This window comes from Manis pentadactyla, chromosome 1 (assembly GCF_030020395.1).
Source record: "Manis pentadactyla isolate mManPen7 chromosome 1, mManPen7.hap1, whole genome shotgun sequence".
Classification (NCBI taxonomy): domain Eukaryota; kingdom Metazoa; phylum Chordata; class Mammalia; order Pholidota; family Manidae; genus Manis; species Manis pentadactyla.
Genome location: NC_080019.1, coordinates 179,411,525 through 179,431,815, shown reverse-complemented (window position 1 = coordinate 179,431,815; position 20,291 = coordinate 179,411,525). Strand labels below are relative to the sequence as shown.

Genomic DNA, 20,291 nt, shown 5'->3' with positions numbered 1-20,291 from the left:
TATGACCACTGGGTTAAGCTGCTTTAACATTAGCTTGATTTGGACTTGAGAAAGCAAATTTGGTAAAAAAAAAAAAGCCTATTAACGATACATTCCAAATCTAAATGGAAACTGCCCACATTTAAAAAACTTCCTTGTCCATCAAATCTACCCCCACCTCAATAACACTAATAAATATCCTATTGCTGGGAAATATTGATCTGTACAAAGGAAATAAGAGCCATTACACTGCCCCTTTGAAGAATCACATTAGCTGTGGGTGGCCAAGAGGACAGGTCATTCTCCTTACACCCATGGAGAAGACTAAAGTCCAGAAGGGCAGAAGTCATGAGCACCTCAGAGCTATAATCTAGGTCTACTGACACTATCTCTAGTTTCTCTCAAGATTATACATTTTTCTGAATTTAAAATGCAGGCTTTTTTCTGATTGTAGAAGTGACATAGTAGTCCCCTGCTTATCTGTTGTTTTGCTTTCCATGGTTTTAGTTACCCGAGGTCAACTGTGGTTTGGAAGTAGATGATGCTCCTGACATATCATCAGAAGGTCTACAGTAGCCTAACACTATGTCACAGTGCCTACATCATTCACCTCACTTCATCTCATCATGTTGGCATTTTATCATCTTATATCATCCCCCAAAAAGGAAAGGTGAGTACAGTACAGGAAGATATTTTGAGAGGGAAAGAGAGAAACTACATTCACATAACTTACTGTAGCATATTGTTATAATTGTCCTATTTTATTATGAGTTATTGTCATAATATTTTACTGTACCTCATTTATAAATTAAACTTTATCATAAGTATGTATGTATGGGAAAAAACATGGTATATGTATATATATATATATATATATATATATGGTATATGTATATATATATATATATATATATATAGGGCTTAGTACTAAACTATCTCAGGTTTCAGGAATCTACTGGAGTCTTGGAATGTAGTCCCTGTAGATAGCGGGAAATACTGTACATGCTAGTCCACTAATTATTTTTAATCCACTTCTGAGTATTACCTCTGGACAAAACTGTCAAATTTTAAAACTTTTTTCACTTAGCATGTGATTCTACAAATTACATAGTAAAAAATTATTCTAAATGTTGCATTATCAACAATGGCTTCTGGGAGCTCTGGTGAAAGACTGACAGTGGATCCATCCACTCTCAGGCCTGTGAACTTAACAGCTTAAAACTAGAGCATTCCAAAGCTAAGGAATCCAAGATAGATTCACTAATGCATACAAACGGGGAGCCTGACGTTCCATCCATTGGGTGTATAATTCCCACAATATGAATTACTCACCTATGGTTTTAGGCACATGTGGAAAACATCAGCCCAGAACATTTTCTTTTTAGCTTCTTAAAAAAACCCACAATTTTACAAAGAAATATTTTTATGCCTCTATATAAAATCTTTGATATGCTCTACTTAAACTGTTTTGTTTATAATAGAGAAGACTTTTAAAATCATCTTACACCCTGTAGAGAAGACTATTTAATCTTATTAGGAAGAGCTGATTACTAAGGGTTCTTCTGATGAAATGCAAGTGCAGATACTAGATATATGGGAGGAGGGCAGGGAGAGACCATCTTAAAAAAAAACAAAAAATACTAAAACTCAGAGATGGTCGAGAAAATCCCTAATAAATTAAAGGCAGTTAATTACAGAATTGGGAAAATCTGTGGCAACACACCATGGTATAAAAATACTCTTTTGTATCTTCAGAAGCCTGGGAGGAAGCAGAACATGAAAGCAAGAAATTTGAGAGTAAACAGAGCCTTCAGATAAGGTTTAACGCAGATGACCCTGTCAGAGGTCAAAGCCTGGCCGGAGGAGTCCTACTAGGGCTTTCCGCACCAGCTGAGAGCCTGTTCAGTGCGGGGACTGTCCTCCCTCTGGGGGAAGCTAGGCTCTACTAAAAACAAAACAAACAAAACGAGGTATTTCTCTCTTCCTACAGCAGAATAAACGGTGTTACATTTGCTGATAATTGACAATTGTTAGACTGATGAATAAATAAGGTGTCTAAACTGATTTCTTTAATATATTTGCCCTAAATTTTGCATCATCCATTTATATTTATTTTAATATCACTTTATGTCTAGGATTATATATTTATATTAAAAATATCTTTATTAATCAACATAACTGAGTGAAAGTATGAATTTTCCTTAATTAAAACATCTATGGGATATCAGGAAAGATGGCACCAGTAGATGATGGTATATATTAATTGCCTAATTATACCAAAAGTGCTGAAAGAATAAATAATGTTTGAAGTGTAAGCTTTCAACGTTTCAGATTAACCAGTTGGTATCTCCTCTACAAATGCCTCCCTTTAGATCAGAGGCTAGAAAAAAACAGGATGGGAAGCCCGTGTGTGTGTGTGTGTGTGTGTGTGTGTGTGTGTGTGTGTGTGTGTGTGTGTGTGTGTGTGTGTGTGTGTGTGTGTAAGAGAGAGAGAGAAGCGTGTGTGTGTGTGTGTGTGTGTGTGTGTGTGTGTGTGTGTGTGTGTGTGTATGTAAGAGAGACAGAGAGCCAGAGAGACAGTAGATGAAAGAGCAAGAGAGGCTCACATCCCAGACCTTGGATGCCAATATGCTCTGACCTTAAGAAAGGCCTCCTTCTGTTCCAAATGTTTACTGATGAGTGGAATAACATGGTCGATTTCTGCGGCTGGTCCCAGCTTATCTCGTCCACCACACCAGTCCTCATCTCTCCGGTATTCTTGCTCTAAGCTCTCCAGGACACTACAGACCTAACAAATCATGGAAGAAAAGACTCAGTAAATTAATCAGCAGGGATTCTGACAGACCTTCAGCTGACAGAACCCTGCCCAGGTGACATTTCTTGCTGGAAGTTCAGTCTGTAGATTTAGAGTTGGCAGTGTCCCGGGACACCTGAGAGAGGCCCAGGAGGCAGTGAGAATCCAGTGTCTGGAGTTCTGGAGACAGATTAGGACTGAGATATGGATTCTGGAATCATCTTCTGCAGTCCTTGGCTGCAGGCTAAAGCCTGAGGGGTAATGACATCACCCCAGGATAGTAAGTAAAGTAAGAAAGGAAGAGAAACTAGTAATTTGTGGGGTTTCAAAGTATTTTTTTTATATATTATATTGCTATAATCTTATAACAATGTGAATTAGGTAGAACAAGATGAGATTTGGAGAAGATACTGAAGTTGCCCAATCATCTGTCCTTGCATTGCAGGATGTAGCCTCAAGCAGAGGTAAAGGAGGAAGTTGTCTATGTTATGTGATATATTTGCTATAAATGAATGTTATCTTTCCCCTCTCTGGGGAAAAATATCCCAGCAAAAATTTCTCAAGGTACTACAGTAAAGCAATGACATCTCCAGGCCTTCTAGGGCAAAATGTACATTTCCTCCAGAGGTAATAACAAATTTGGGTTAATGTAAAAGAGAGTTGAGAAGCTTTTCATTTCTAAAAATGCTGAGAGGCCATGGTCTAAGTGACTTTATAAATGAACTCACAAGAGAGCAAAAGCTTTCTGAATGGAGCTTGGAGGGAAGGCTAGGTTGTATGGTGGAATAGCAGGAGACCCAGGGAAGCTGAGTGTCAGAGCCTAGGGAAAGTCCTATGCTTTCCTTCAGTAACTTTGATTACTTGTTTGGCTATGGCAGCAGGGATGAGTAACTATAACTATCCTTGGCCTCCACTCTCTGAGAAAGTCATCATGTTTTAATGAAGGGTGTGTCATCAGAGAGGACTTTTACTGAGTTATGAACAGAGCTGAGAGATGAGCTGAAAGATGTCCTAGGATGTGTGCTTCCTAGTCAGTGTGCTTCTGTGTCGTGAGGAGGCCTGGCCCTGAACTCTAGCTGACTCCTTTGGCGTCACATGCCTCTCTTTATGCACGGCATGAAAATAAGCAGGAAGGCTCACATCTTGAGCAAAAACAGATTATAGGCATGTAAAAACTTTAAGAAAAAGAGTAGTTAAGTCCCGTCCCATGATAGTATTCGACTTAATATCAATCAATATTGGAACTAGAAGAAACGAAAAGATTATCAAGCAAACATCTCTTAATTTACCAGGTGAAGAAACAGAAATCCAGAGAGGTAAAATGACCTTTGGCAAGGTCATACAGGGTCAAATTTCCTCACTCTTTACTCTAGAGCTTTGTTCCCTTTAGCATCTTGATCCATCTCAAATTAAAATTTGGGTACAATGTTATACAGGGATTAAGCCTCATTTTTTTCCCACATGGATACAGGTATTCCCCCATTTTTTAAAAGTTTGTGTTAGGCCACTTTGTTTTTATAAAAGACCTAAATTAGTACCTGTCTTCACTAACCAGAAGAAATCTGAAGAGGATTTTTTCTTCTATGAAAAAAGATGAAATGTGAAAAGAGCATCCAGTGTTTGTTTTGCAATGAGCTGTCACCCAGGCAGTGTGCACCTGAGTTGTAAGAGTGGCCAAGAGCCTTCCCTGGGAACCACACTCAGCATCCCAGCATCAAGCCCCATAGTTTTGAACTGTGTCTGGGAGCATCTGGGCTTATCTTGATTTATTTTGTGAATCTATTAACAAAATGTGTCCTGAGGTATTCAAAAAGCCTAAGAGAGATTATTTTTTGGGTCTGGAGATGCTCAAAATTGTTTCCATGTAAGTTAATGGTAACTGCTTCTTTGCTTTATGCCATTTTGGCTTATGAAAGATTTTACAAGAACACACTACTTTCAGATAGTGGGGAAAACCTGGATTCAGTTGTCCAACACCATTTGTTGAATTGCTTTGTCAAAAATCAACTGACTGCATATATGTGGGTGTGCTTTAAAAACTTCTATTCTGTTCCGTTGTCTATTCTTACATGAGTACCCCAGTCTGTCTTTGTCATTGTAGTTTTAGAGTAAGTCTTAAAATCAAATAGTGTAACTCGAACTTTTTCCTTCCTTTTCAAGATTGTTTTGGCTATTCTAGGTTCTTTGCAATTCCATATAAATCTTAGAATCAGCATAGTAATCTCTACAAAAAAGCTTTCTGGGATTTTATTGGGATTGTGTTGAATGTTTAGATCAATTGGGGAAGCTCCTTTTCATCTTAGCCAGCTGCTCCACTTCTGTGGCCATCAAAGGCATCATTTTTCCGAAACAGCAGAAAGGACTGAGAAGAAGAATGGAGACTGGAACGCTGGCTGTGGGGCCCTCTGACAGGCATGTTACATTTGCTTCAAGATAGGCTTTCCCATGGTCGCTATAAGTCACCCAGAGGAGAATATTTCTATGATCTATTTCTACCAGGGGATGATTCAAATGAGGAAGGTATTTTACATTGAATAAAATTAGTCCTTTTTGAAACCTCTTATTTTGTGAAAAGAATTCCCTAACAGTACTTTAGCCCTTGCACATATTGCTGTACAGATGTGGTAGTAAAGAGCCTGCATCTTTATGACCCTGCTTATATAACTCCTGCCTTTTCTCCCCACTGCGCCATTCTACCAGTTAGTCTCATAGTTCCACTGGGACAGAGAGCTGTGTTTCCTCCATTAGACTGGGAGCCCCAGGAGTGAAAGAGCTGTGTTTTTCAAGCAGTGCATAGTATCTGACTGTGGTAGACCATATTACATTCAGCAAATTGCTACTCTCCTCTCTCAACCTTCACATGTACTTCCCTGCCTCAATGATGTTGGCTTGGCCACATGGCTTGTTTTGGCCAAAAGATTGTTAAAGCATTTGATACAAGCAGAGACTTGGAATGCACTTGCATGCAGATTTTGGACTCCGGTACTCCTTCATGCTTTTCACCATAAACGTGCCTCAAGCAGCTGCTGGTCAAGGAAGATGAGAGGCATGGGAGCAGATCTAGACCCAACTTGCAGCCTGGAGCCCAGTCTACCAAGCACAGTCAAGACCACCTGACCTTCAGATACTTAGTTAAAAAATACACACTTACTGTTTTATACCACCGAGTTTTGGGGTAGTTTGTTAAACAGCATTACTGTGGCAATAGCTGATTGATACACCATTCAAATCTGGCATTTAGTATAAACCCAATTTCTACTTCAACACCAAATCTGATGAGCTTGAAGAATTTATAAGAAAAAAATCATATGGTTCACTTCTCTAGTGGAAAGAATTATAAGGAAGTCACTGTGCTTATAAGGAAGCCTATACATAAGGAAGCTTATAAGGAAGGTGGGGGGACTAGGCTGGAGGACTGGGTGGCAGGGAAGAACCAAATGATTACTAAGAGGACTAACTTCTTGCTAAGGTAGGTAATGCAGATTTACAATGAGAGACAGAAATAATCCTTCATCAACCTCAGCCCCCAAGATTTCACAGCCCTTCCCTCACCTGTTCAGAAGTCTTATAAAAGGCCACAGAGGCATTGACCAGCTTTAGCCGGTCTTCCATCTTCAGCATGAGCTGCTGCCAGTGGAGGGCCACCTTCTCAGCACATTCCCGGATGGCGTCGGCATCATAGTGGCCAGCCTGGAGCAGTGCCTCAGCTTTCTGTTGTACCTGCAGGGCGCTCTGGTGCGTCTTCTGCAAGGAAGTGGCATGAAAGAGGGACTGGGCACAAGGGGAGGAGAGAGAGGTCCATGGGAACAACCCAGGCGTGGTATGGGAGGGGGTGGAGTGAGGCGTGAGTGGAAAGATGCAGAGAAGTTAAAGAGCTTTAAATGACTGATTCAAACATTTTGTCATGACAATTAATACATCATTGTTTTTAAAGCATATTTGAAAAAAGAACAGTATAGATTTCTATTAACTAATCTCTCAGGTCCCTAACTCCTGTCTCCACTCCTCTCTTCTACTTGCACTACTCTGGACTTTAAAGACATTTCTGTTTCTGAGGTAGAGAAATAGCAGTTGTGCACAAATCTGCTCCCTGATTGGCCTGTATATTAGTTACATTTTCTTTTCAGGTCTAATTGTGAAACTGTGCATCAAAATGAGTTTTCAAAGGAGGTCACTGTTGCAGCCCCATTTTAAAGAATAAACAGCATGTATAAAAAAATATTGATGTAATACAAAGCTCAGCCAACAATGTAATCATTTCAAACATTAATAATCAGTTAAAAAGGATTCCAACAGAAGGAAGAAATTTGGCAGGTTATTAAAGTTGATGGTAGCACCTCATACCACCCCTTAGGTATCTCACCAAGCAAGCAGGGCAGTACAGTATATAGTTCAGCTTAACGCATAATCCCCACATTATCACATTATTTATGTTTGCCTCTAGGATAACATATATATTGTAGAAGTTTTTTTTTTTTAATTGATGCTAAATGAGGTTTGCATTCTCTAAATTCACATTAACTGCAGGAGGTGGGGGGATCAGGATGGAGGACTGGGTGGCAGGGAAGAACCAAATGGGATTAAAATTTACTAAAATAAAGTACTAATAGATGAGCTATACGACTTCAAAGAGCTCATATTATCCCAACCTCCACTGCTGGGATCATTTCAACCCAATAGTGTGGTACTAATTTGGCCTTTGCACTTTTAGGAGAATTCTAGCTTAGCAGTGAAAAGGGACAGCTAGCAGCCCAATAACTTACTCCAGAATTATTTCTGCCCTTCTTCGGCATCAGGGCCGGGTCAGTTCCCAAGAGTTGATCTACTCAGCACTCCCTGTGTGTGAGTGCAACCTCCCTATTTTCACCTCTGCCCTGTCCTCACCTCATCCCATACTACAGTCTATGCAGTCCTATTTATTTTCCCAGTCTACCGATCACCTCCTGGCTTCCCTTCCTCTCTCCTGAATATGCACTCAGTGTTAGCTATGTTAGCGTGACATCCTCTAGCAATCTAGACTCTTTATTCCCTTGCTTTCCCACTGAGTCAGCCCTTAATCCTCACGACCACATCACCTTATGGGTTCCTAAATGCTGACTATAGCTAGAAGAGGTGAACCAAAGGGCAGAAAGGATCCACTACAAATCCCTGGTTTCTTTCTCTGTTTTATTTATTGGCATTGTTTTCTTTTCCTATCTCCTAAATGTACAGGTACTCCAAGGTCCATTCTTGGCTTTTGTTCATTTCTGCAGAGCTCTCATCCATTCCCTCAGCTTCTATTATCTCTTCTTTGTAGATGATTCCCCAGTCTGCAGCTCTCATTCTACATCTGACCCTCATCTTTAATTGTCTTTGGATGTGTGAGCTGCCTGCCACCCCTCTCCCCCAGGTCAGCAGCACTGATTCAGCTGATCTAGCCATCTGCCCAATGGTTAGTCACTTACAAAGAGGCAGTCTCAATAAAAGAAATGGAAGCTCTTCCTGGAGAGAGGAGGAGCCCTCACCAGAGAATGTGAATGGCCTTCCTGCCCTCTCAGAGGCCTCCAATTTCCTCCCAGACAGCGCTTCCAAGTCAACGTCTAAAACGAAACTCCTCCCACTAATGTGTCCTCCCACAGCAGTCTACCAGGGCGCTGGCGACGGCCTCCTTGCTGCCACTGGGAACAACAGTCTTGACATTGCCCATGACTGCTGGTTCTCCCCCTGACTCCGAGTCCAGCCCTCACCCCTTCATACTAGACTTTGTGGTGTTCCCTTAGCTAGTCTCCATGCCTGCCACTTCTAATCCATCAACCCACCTCTTCCACTTCTGAAGTTAATTTAATTCTCTATAATAGGAAGTGCTTGGATTAAGTGACTCCTAACATCCTTTCCAGCTCTAAAATCCTAATTTTATGCTATAAATATCACTCCCATCTCTCAGTTCAAATGCCTTCAGCAGTTTCCCCACTGCTGTGAAACTGAGTGACTTAGGAGGATGTCATTAGAGCCCCTCACAATGCAGTCCCAAACTATCACACTATTTCCTTACAGAAACCCTTTAAAAACACACCACTCACTTTCTTGTTTCTGCTACTTTCATTCTTCCTGTCTTACTTTCTTCTCATTTATATTCCAGACTTTCTCTGAGACGCAGGCCAAGTCTGGCCTCCTTTAAAAAAGTCTTTTTGGACAACCTGAGACTCACTAATATCTATCTTCTGAGCTCCTGACTTGGCTGATTCTCCCTACTTACACTGTGAAACCCTCAAGGCCAGGACTGCTTTAAAAATCCCTTTAATAGCTGCCATTTGTCCAAGGGTTTCTCTGTGCCAGGCACTGTGTGTATATTTTTTTCTAGTTCTTATGATCTACTACGAGGTGGATATAATTATCTCTACTTTACAGTTTAAGAAACTGAGCCTAGGGTTGGCTGAGTGACTTGTCCCAAAAAGGTACAACCAAGGTACTGATGAAAAAAGGAATAAGATTCAAGTTTTACCTATTCCCAAATCTATGTTCTTTTCACCATATCATATCACATCATTTTATCTCTGGCAATTAAAACAGTATTTTAATATCTACAGTATCTCATTTAGAGGAGGGGTTCACCGAATAAACATTGGTGATTGTGATAATTATATGGCCTCTCCTAATATATGAAAGCAATATATAATTGCCATCATAAAACCATTACTACATCTTTTTTTCTGATAGTGGAGGAATCTTAATTTTAATTTTCCTACACTTTGTGCTATGTAAGAAATCCTTTCCCTTATTCTGAAACTCACTGTCATCAGAACTCTGTTTCCTTTAACTTTCAAAATGATACACTCTTACGCATCTATGACACAATCTTTGCTTGCTAAGCTTGAGTCATTATTTTGCATTTGTTTCTGTTCTCTACCATCTAATCCTCTTGAGAGATATATCTTTAAGGCACGATTATCAAGGGTGTTAATATTTTGTAGGGGTACATGGAAGGAAGTTGAACTAAATCAATTGACTTTAATATCTGGTTCTTAACTGCTTTTTCTGCCATAATGCTTACGCTTAAAAGGCATATGAGGATTTCAAATAAAATGGATTTCAGTATCGAGCTTGTCTCTATGATGTTCACAGTTCTTGAAGACACTTCAGCAACAATATCTTGGATACTAACAAGTAATAAGCTGGGTCTGTTAATAAAACTATGCTTCTGGGTGCTGTGCACTGCTCTCTATTCTCAGTGGCTGTGGGGAAGTTTTCCTGAAGCCAAGCCTGCTTCAGGTCAAAGTTCTAACCTTCTTTGGAAGAGACCAAACCCTGCAAACTGATGAGACCACCCAAATTAGGGTGAGCAGATATCCTGGTTTGCCCATGACTGTTCTAGTATATGTTTATTTTTCCAGCTTAGTTATTAATAATCCCCTCCTTCACTCTTGTCTCAGTTTTAAAATAAATTATATAATCCTCTTACCAACTGCTATATTATTTTCCCCTTTAGAACCCAGGGCAAACCTTCATATTCGAGACGAATGAGGAGGAGGTATGGCCAAGAGCTATCTTCTCTTTGCTGAGCATCCCTCACAGCTTCATGCATGCCATGCCTCTAGTCTCACTGACCAACCTTCGTCCTCTTTGTGCTGCCTCTCTGGGGGACCTTGACCACTGTGAGCCTGATTTTTGATTGTGACCCCAATTCTGACTTTTCCTTTACAGTGAGTAGATCCTAACATTCTCATCTTTGGGAATATCAGTAAACTGTGACAGAGACAGCTAATGATAATGAAACTTCTTTCTTCTGGTTAGCTCCTCTGTAGAAAATGATTTGCCCATACTGTGTGTGAAATCTACAGTTTGTTTTTAAATCTCAAATCCCAGACAATATTCTAGTACTAGTAATGGTTCCTAAGAAGATATCAGACCTCTTATTGTACCATGGCATTTATGTTAATGTTATTTTTATACATACAAGAGGGCACCTGGGAAATTAAATGGTTGAAATCAGTCAATACTAGTTTTAAAGTATCTATCAACCTGTTGGATTAAAGATATACTTATGGACATGGACAGTTAAAATTTTATCATTGTTTTGGAAAACTCTCACTGACAATATTTTTTTAGTAGAAGATAACACCTTTGCATTTCTTACACACTCAGAAGTGGGTTGAGTTTTAAACTAAATTACAAGAATGAATGTCTTTTAAGTTTTCACTTTTTTCCCATTGGTACTGAACTTATTTTATTTTTAATATAGTTCCCACATCCTATTTCCTACTCTTTTCCCCACATCATTCTAAAGCAATAAGCTCAAGTCTCTTTGGGAAGGAGAATATTCTAGTAGAAGAGATAATTAAAGGTGTTATTTAAAGCAAGGCAAAATGTAGATTATTGTAACAGGAGTTTTATTTTTAAAAGTCTTTAAACAAGTCTTAGTTGGTGAAATTCTGGTTTCTGTTTATTCATGAAATATGACTTCTACCAGCATCAGTGAACAACTACTCTACTCTCAGTGAGGCAAATTATCTACTACAATCTGCTCCAAAGCTTACTGTTCTTGTTAAAAGGCAGAATCTGACAATGCAATGTAAACGTTACATGTAAATCAAATGTTTAAAATAGAATCCCAGTTTTTACTGACTTTTGCACTTGTCTGCCCTCAATTCTGAGTGATCCTTAAATTGGAAGTGACTTCTAACCTTTCCGCTTTACATTTCTTACATGATGCATAGTTTGTAATTCACAAAAAACTCAATGTACTAGAGACCTTAAAGGTACCAATGAACAACCAAGACCTATATTTGTATTGTAAATACTTGTCTTCTAATATCAGGCCTCCTTGGGTGATAATCCCTGCATTTGCTTCTCCATCAATTCTTGGGGAATAGGGAGACTACCTGGACGATTTCACTAGAAAGAGTAAGAGCTTTACTACCTAATTCATGTCTACATATTGAAAAATTACTCTCACTGAGGTGCAGAGCAGAGAGGGGAAGGGAAGACAGTGTAGCCAGATTTGGGTGTTACCTCGATGGCCAGTTGGAACTGCTCGTGTTCCCGCTGCAGCTGCTCTGCTTCAGACAAAGAGCTGGCATTGACCAGGCTGGCATTGAGCATTGATTCTCCATTGCGGATCCATCCCAGGACCTAGGGAGTTGGGACAAGAATACAGGTGAATGGCCTTTGCGGCTTCCCAAGAGCTGTTGCTTTCTCTGGTGGGTCCTTTAGCCAGAGAACTCAGTATCTTCTACAGACAGCTGGAGAGAAGACAGGAAGACTCTGGGTAATTAAAATGGTCATCTTTGCAATCTTACCCGGCACCCTGCGTTATAAAGTGCTTACTCTTAAGTAACAACCTAATTCCCAGCTTCATATATTCTTTCCTACCCTTATTACCTGAGTCCCAATTTCTTCAACCATTTAATTTAAACATTATCTGATTGTATTGTGTGTGTGTTTCTGACGTTCTTTCAAATATAGAATGGTATAAATAAGTAAATTCCATCTGATGGTACTCTTTTCCTTCTTTAAAGGCCCAGTTCAAATAACAACTTCTTGAAATCTTCTATATGTAATCACTTTTATTAAAAACAATTTCTTCTTCATCTAGTACAACCATACCATTTTGCATAAATGACCCTTGTGGCACTCACAGACTGCTTTGTTTAGTTATTTTGACCTGTGTTCCATCCCCCACCCCTGCTTAAAATGTAAAACTCTGGAAACCTAGGGCAAAATATTTTTCATATTTTACCTTTACACAGTACCTAGAACAGTATCTTGCATCTGATGGGTATGCAGTAATATTTTTGAAAGAGTGAACAATTATCTCTGGAGAATACCCACGTCACTCCTCAGCAGTGGGTCCAATCTCCTAAGCCTTGTGAAACAGCCAAGAGTAGACAGGTTTGAGTTTGGTAGATAAACAGTCCAAAGGAAGAAAGAAGGAGAAAGCAAGCAAAATAGCATGAATAACCCATACACCGCATCATCAGAAAAAAGGAGAGTAAGTTATAATTGATTTAAATTATTTAGAGGTTATGGCTAGGCTGAATAAAATTTTTAGGTAACCTTAACTAGTACTGGAGGAAAGAAAATTCAGCTAGGGAATATTAGGATAGAAGGTGAACTGCTCCCACTGTCCAGACAGTCTTGGTGAAATGGAGATGCTGCAATTTTCCAGCTAATAGAGTCGAGCACAAATAATCAAACTGGAAGGATTAAGCCTTGAAAATCTATCTTGTGTCTTGTCACCAGAAAATTGCCAAATCTTTCCTTTATGAGGGTGTCTGAGAGTTTGAGAAGGAAATAAAGAGTCTTCTGAAATTTCAAGATCAGTAAATACCATCCATTACCTCGAGGCAAAGGAGGACATTACAATCTGTTACAGATTTTTTCAGATATTTTGTTCCTCTCAACTTCTTCACTTTGAACAATTTGGAAACTACTAAGCCTGGTCTCTTTTTCCATGATCTTCACAGGCATTTCTCAAATATCCTCCTTGGGTAGGAAATGACTGATGAAATATTGTGCATAGATAACAGGGCATAAATTCCGCTGAAGCTGGGCTGTTTGGATGGAGATGTTAATTCATGGCCAGTCTGGCAGATTGAGGGTGAGATTCCAAGCTGTAAAGCAATTAGTTGCAGGAAATAACCACAATCACTCCCTTTAGAATCGATTTCAGTGTATGTGTGAAATCTCTAATGCCAGTGGTGTACTGTGACTCTCTGGATAGAAGTGCTAATGACTTCCAAAAGCTGCCTGTAAGTTTGGGCACATGCATAGATGACCTGCATGCCCACGTGCTTCATCTCTGGAAAATGGAGCTCATAATGTACACTTTTGAACTACGTAATTCCTTCTGCCATGATTCATTGCATTTTGCTTGTTTCAAGATTCATTTGAAGGTGTCAGGAACATTCTCTCCATGTGCAGCACAAATCAATGCTTGAGGGACAATCTGACTCCCCCTGGGCCTCCTGAGTCTTGCTGGAATATTTTTCTTCTAGTCTCAGTTGGAAACATTAGTTATAGCAATGGTGACAGTGTGATAGGGATCCCCATTGACCTGCTTTTCCATTTAGAAATATTATAAGCTTTAGACTGTGTATCTTCCATTAAAATCAAGCCATATCCCTATCCTTGATATACTTGTTCATTTTTATTTCCCAAATGTTGTTTATTATAAGGCATTCCAGGACTTCCAAGTGGGAGATTTGACTTTAGGAAGATAAAAATGCATGACAGTTTATATCTATGGCTTAGTTTCAGAGGTGGGACTGATTGCTGTGACTGAGTTGGTCCTAGAAGCAGAACTGGGTTAGTGTAGAAAGAGCACAAAATCTGAGGTCAGGACACCTGGCTTTGTTACTATCTGGTAAAACCACTTAGTCCCTCTGAGCCTCAGTTTTCTCATCTGTAAAGTTAAGATAACACTACCTTCCCTTTCTCAGGGTTGATGTAACTTGCCAAAAAAGGTAAAGTCTGATGATGGCAGTGGTAGTGGTTTTTAGTTTTTGGAGCAAAGCTAGGTAGCACAATGCTTCTTCATTTATACCACTTATAATAATAAGAAAAAAATTTTAGGATTACTATTTTTTTGTTCCAGTATTTCTAGAGCTTATTTGTCATTTTCTAATGTGATGTGGATCCCTTAGCTGTTTTGTTATCATCATTCTTTGTACTTTGGTCAATAACAACTCTTGGTATCATTTTCTATTAATGCAGCCCTTTGTCTTTATGGCTCATAAAATTGGTTATTTATCCCTCTGTAAGCATCCGAGTGAGTGCAAGGTAAAAGAAATATTGGAGCAAAATGAGAAAATGTTGGTTCTTTATCTTGAGCTGTGTGACTTCAGAAATATCATCTAATCTCTCTGAGGCTTAGTTTTCCCCTCTGTAAAATGTTAACATTTTGCTTAAGTCACAGAGTAAAGATGACATGAAATAATAAATGTAGAAGTATTTTGCAAATCATAAAACATAATCCGTAAATGGAGCGATGTTGATTTTTGTTGGTCAACATTTTAGGCGATGGTTTATCTACAGGTTGGATGATCTTTGAAGGTTACTTTGAACACTAACATTGCATACTTCTTTTAAAATGCAGAGATTGTCTCTACAACCATAGGCTATCAGAGAGAGTTAATTTTATATAAACAAGGGCCTTGAAGAGTATTGCTACTTGAAGATTTAGGAGCTAGGCTAAGAATTCAGCTCAGTCTAAACTGACAGGAGGAATTGAAAATGGAGATCTGTTGCTTCCTCAGGCCAAGGAAGCTCAGATAACCCGGAGTTAGGAGAAGACTGAATCTGATAAACTGGATGTGGGTGTCCACAAATGGTGATGCCATCTAAACTGGGCAAGCTGGACCCTGTAACCACATAGGCCGAGAAGCTTCTTGTATATATGGCTGTGTTCTCTAGGTCATACTGACAATAAAGCTATGAGGCTGCACTCAAGGCTGCTGACTCTAAGGCTTTGCTATTGCAGGCGACCTATCGCAGGGCACAGTCCTTTCGGAGGCTCTAGCCGCGTAGCCACGGGAAAAATCATCAGCTCCTGAGATGGTTAACTGGGAACTTGTCATATTTCCAGTGTCTCTTAGTTCTAAAGATTCACAGTTTATGAGATTATACATGTTCATCCTTCATGGTTTTATAGACTGTGACCACGTGTCTTTGTAATTATCTCCATTTTGAAACAAACGGATAGTACCTGTCACTTTGGTGGCTGTCGTTTGGATTTACTTCAACTCCTCTTTAACTTTGCTGTGCGGTGAACAGAAGTTAACACACTATTCATGACAAGAATATGAGAACAGGATAGTATTTTCTCCTTCGTTTTGAATGTCCATCTTGATCATATGCAATTTTGGCCAGTATTTGGTTCACAGGGGTAATTTAAGTCAGTGTCTTTACTAGACAAATAAGAATGATTTCTTTCCCCATAATTTAGAGCCCAAACATTTCATAAATCTATTTTGGTCTATTTTTTGCTAAATGTACTGCTTTCCAAGAATGCATATGGAAATTCATTTAGTTTTATATCCATTAAGTAGGTTTTTCAAATCTTGAGTTATCTGATAAATGTGAGATCATCTTTACCAAATTAATACTTTTCGTGAAAAGCAACCACAACATTGTGTGGTATCTGGGGAATGACTTTTTCCAAAGGAAAGGGGACATCTGGTTGGTTTAGGGCCCTGGACCATGGGCTGTAATGACGGTAGTAGTTTCCCTTCAAGAGTTAACATTTTTCCAGAAGTGTTTGGGCCGTTTTTGTTAGATACAAAGTCTATGTAATCCTTCAGAAAGAAAATCAGTGGCATTAATCAATTTCATTTGTTTTAAATACTTGAAAATAATTTTCAGTCTAATGTCTGTGGCACCCCCTCTCCTCGAAGCTCTGGTTTGGTATAATTGTGGTGTAACTACATGTAAGGTTGTGGTGCCAAATCTAAACCTTTAATCTTTGAGCTCTAATGACAGAACAGTGTAACAACACATTGTTCTCTCCCTTTCTATCCCCACTAACAGCATTTCAGTTAAGGTGTCCTTTTCCTTCTTTTTCTTTCTTTCTTTTTTTTGAGAGTATATTCAAAAGAGAAACTCTCAATCTAGTGTCTAAATGTAGCCCTGCTGATCAATACTGACATCTAAATTAACTCCCTCTTTCTAAGTGTCAGCGGCTTCCAAATCAATATTTCCTGTTCCACGAACTTCCATCAAATACAAATGCCTTCTTGGATGACTCTCCAAGAAAGTGCCCTACACTGACAAGGAAACAAGTCTGTCTAATGAGGCATGGTGGCTTAACCAGGCAGCAGTCCCTTGGCGCCTCCAAGGGCTGCTGTCCTTTGCAAAGGCCTTCGTGGGTTTCCTAAAGTCCGACTCAAGCAGTCCAGTGCCATTTTGAATCACATACTGTGTCATTCCTGCCATGGTGGGGAGCAGGAATTTTCTTCCCGCTGCAGAAGAATTCCTTGTTTGTCCTCCAACTCATGAAGTACAGAATGAGACTGTATGCAGATATTAGTCAAGCCTGGATTATTGACTTACAGACAATTTGCTTCCCCATTTGACAAATTACTCATCATTATCCCGCTTCCCTACCCTATACAGTATATATACTTGGAGGATGAAAACACATTTCCTTTTCATATCAGTCAAGAAAAACATTATTAGGGAATTGACTCTACTGTTAGTGCTGAAACAAAAAATAAGCAAAATTAAAAATCAGAAACAAAATTAATGCATTTCATTTCAAAGTCAAATAAGAATGATTTTCCTGTTATCTGTTTTGTTCACATGATCACTTCCACCACCTTCTGCTGGCAGAAATAACTGAGTATGAATAGCAGAGGAGAACTTTAGGACCTTTTGGGGCTGGCTGACCAATCAGGCAGGTGCTACCCTCTCTGTCCTGCATATGCTTGTCTTCTCAGGTGTGGTGCTGTGGCGACTAGGAAAATCCCAGACTCTTCTGCTGGAGGGCTTCTTTCTATTTCTCCTAGAATGCCAAGGTGGGAGTGGGGCCCAAAAGGGGCAAATTGTAGGATCTTGGATATAGGAGGCATAGGCTCAAGTTTCAACTGACTAGTCAAGAGGCCCTGGGAGCATTAATCCAATGGTATGTCAGTTTATTCATTTGCAAAATAAACATACACCACTTTTCCTCAAGGGCCTCTGCTCTTAAAATGAGACCACAAATGAGAAAGCACTTCTCATATGAAAAGAAAGTACTGTCACCACTGCCAAGAGTCTCAGAATTTGTATACTCATCACTGTTCTGGGCCTGTTAGGATTCTACCATGTCCCCAGGAATAGCATTTACCAGAGATTCAGCTGTGATTCCAGTGAAATTAAAGGGAAAACAATCTGGTGGCAGCTCTGTGATCTGGCCTTGCTTGGGGCTCAATGACTTCACCAGCAGTGAAGACAGATCTTTAGCATAGCATGTACGGGCTCAGGCTGAGCACTGACTGAAGAGAAAGGTAATGGGGAAGATAATTTTGCTAATTATAATAAATAACAATATAATAACCAAGACATAGACATGAACAATGGATACTGTGGGAACAAGCAATAATTAAATTTAAAAAAAGCAATTAATTAAGTAAAATTAAATACAAAATAAAATAAAATATGATGTTTTTGTCCCCAGTGCTAAATTAATACACTTAAATAAGACAGTGTGATGGCCACTGAACTTAAGAAAAAATATTTAGAAGAGGACTAAGTTTCTCTGCTTAGGATGTTCTGGGTGGGGCTCTGCCTAGAGGAAGCAGGGGCTGGGGTGGCTTGGGGGAGTGTGGGGCAGTAGGAGCAACCGCAGAAGCGCTCTGGAGCCTGCCCTGCCGGACTCCCTTCTGGACCTGTGGAGGGTGGTGATATGCTCTCTCCTCAGTCCTACCATTGTCTGATGACCTCTCTAAGCTTCAGTGGTCTCATCTGTCAAAGAGGAATAATATTTGCTTCAGAGAATCGTTGTGAGGACTGATGGAGAGATGGGCGTGAAAGGTACGTAGCATTCAATAAGTCAAACTATTACAGTATTTGTTTTTCTTCAACCTCACTTTGTCTAAAAAGGAAATCTCAATTCATTATACTAATAATAATTATAACATAGTCTGTTCATAATAAAAACATGTAATATTTTTTAAATGTGCCTTTGGTCATTGAGTGTTTGTTCCAAGAAGTTTCTAGAGATCTGGGTATGTCCTTTGGTAAAATGGCAAGTAAATGTCTCACACAGATAAAAACATTTTTCTTTTCAAAAATAACTTTAATATGGCAAGAAAATTTTCTAATAAGAACCACAGACTACTACTACCACTTACTGACTGTCAACTATGTGCCCTGCACTGGGCACACAGATGCCCCAGTCAGCTATTCTGGCTCTAAAGCCTGAATATGTTTATTGATAAAGGACTTGTATTTCCCATGAACTGTGTGCCAGGATTGAGAACAGAAAGGAAGAGAATAGGTTCAGTAACTGAGGACAACTTGGGAAAACTCTGGGATGCTCTCCTTGGATTGTTATGACAGATAAATAATGCATTTGTTGTTTGCACCACTGTATCATTAGATCTATTTGTTAGGTCCAATAGATAGTAGTTTCTCTTCAGAAACTAATACAACTGCTCCTTAACTTACCTATTTTCCAAGTTCTGGTTATAATGGTGGCTCTGTAGGCCTTAAGTTGATTCAGGACAGGACCAGGACAGCTGTGAAGCCCAGGCCAAAGGTGGAAGGCAGAAGGGCCAGGCTCACCTGTTTCACCTCGGCCTGGAGGTGCCGCAGCTGGAGGCACTGCTCAAGCCGCTTGTGGGTCTGCTCTGCGTTGAGCTCTAATTCATGCTGCTTCTCATGGAGAAACTCCAGTAGCTCTTGCACCTGGGCTGCTAGATCAATGTCTTTCTCACAGATTAACTCAATTCCTGATTTTAAAAAATATAAACAATTAAAAACCAGGTAGTACAATAAAAACTACATTTCCTTCAATATGCATATGAAAGCTAGGATTTGTAAAAAGTCATTATCAGCACCCTCCCAACCTCTATATATTATGCCTCTGTGAAACTGGACAGACTGTCATAATGGGTCTTTGTTTGGGATGCTCCAACCACACCATCTCTTTTGGACTAACAGACCCTTTACCTGAAGTAACTTTTCAATAAATTAGTTCCCTATTATCAGTTGGAATTAGAGAGAGAGGTGGTTCTCTGGAATTCTACCCCATTTGCCAACACCTAAGATAGTCACAAGTAATCCTCTGGATCATACTGGGAAACACAAAACAAACCAGAAATACCCTGTCTCAGGAACTTCTGCCAAACACACTCTTTTAGCTGGTCGGATGCAATTTACCATTAGATGGCAAGACCATTCTGCTGAGAGTGGTAGGTCAGTGGTGATTTTATTAGTCAAATATTTAGGATCCCTAAAAAAACAACTCTTAGAAATGAATGCTAGCTCTCATACATTGTATATGTAGAGAAAGTGAAAGTTCCTATGGCCAGGATTCTCACCTGGCCCTAGTCAGCTTGCTCATACACACATGTGGGCAGTACATTGCTATTGACTCTATATAAAGAGCTCTGCCCAGTGCTCTGAGCTGCACAGCTGCAGGAGAGCAGAGGCTGGAGTGGTGGCAGCGCTGAGGACAGAGACGGCTGTGGGTGCAGAGAGGCCCAGAGGCAGAGACCAGCTGCTGCATACAGACCTGCTCTGAGGTGAATGGGATTCTATCCTTTGACCTGCCACCATAGGAATAGAGCTGAGTATAAACCATTTCACCCCAAGAACGTTCCATTGTCATTTTTCAGTCTCACTGAATCAAGAGTGAAATTGCCTGGGCTGAAACCTATTGGCAAGACAGTATATCAAACATAGGCAAACATACCTGCTAAACATATCCCATACATACCACAGGAAACAGAGTGCTTATCCATTTAGAAAAGCCACCACATTAAAGTTTTGCCACACAAGGGGAGTTCATTCATTGTCCTTCTAGTGATTCAGAGCAATTAGTAAGCCCAGTCCATCACTG

The 20,291-nt window shown here is 39.8% G+C and overlaps 1 protein-coding gene across 6 annotated transcripts in view; it reads right to left on the bottom strand.

The window, feature by feature from the left end:
* Positions 1 to 20,291, bottom strand: part of LOC118922437 (kalirin) — a 483,582-nt gene that overhangs the window by 79,339 nt on the left and 383,952 nt on the right. For 3 of the 6 annotated variants that reach the window (XM_057503419.1, XM_057503431.1, XM_036905291.2), the window contains 4 exons: positions 19,013 to 19,179; positions 11,762 to 11,881; positions 6,326 to 6,544; positions 2,618 to 2,767 (listed from right to left, as the gene is read on the bottom strand). In XM_057503419.1, the coding sequence (XP_057359402.1) occupies positions 2,618 to 2,767; positions 6,326 to 6,544; positions 11,762 to 11,881; positions 19,013 to 19,179 (656 nt within the window). The remainder of the gene's footprint in view (positions 1 to 2,617; positions 2,768 to 6,325; positions 6,545 to 11,761; positions 11,882 to 19,012; positions 19,180 to 20,291) is intronic. The other 3 variants (XM_057503422.1, XM_057503435.1, XM_036905311.2) reach the window with 1 other exon arrangement.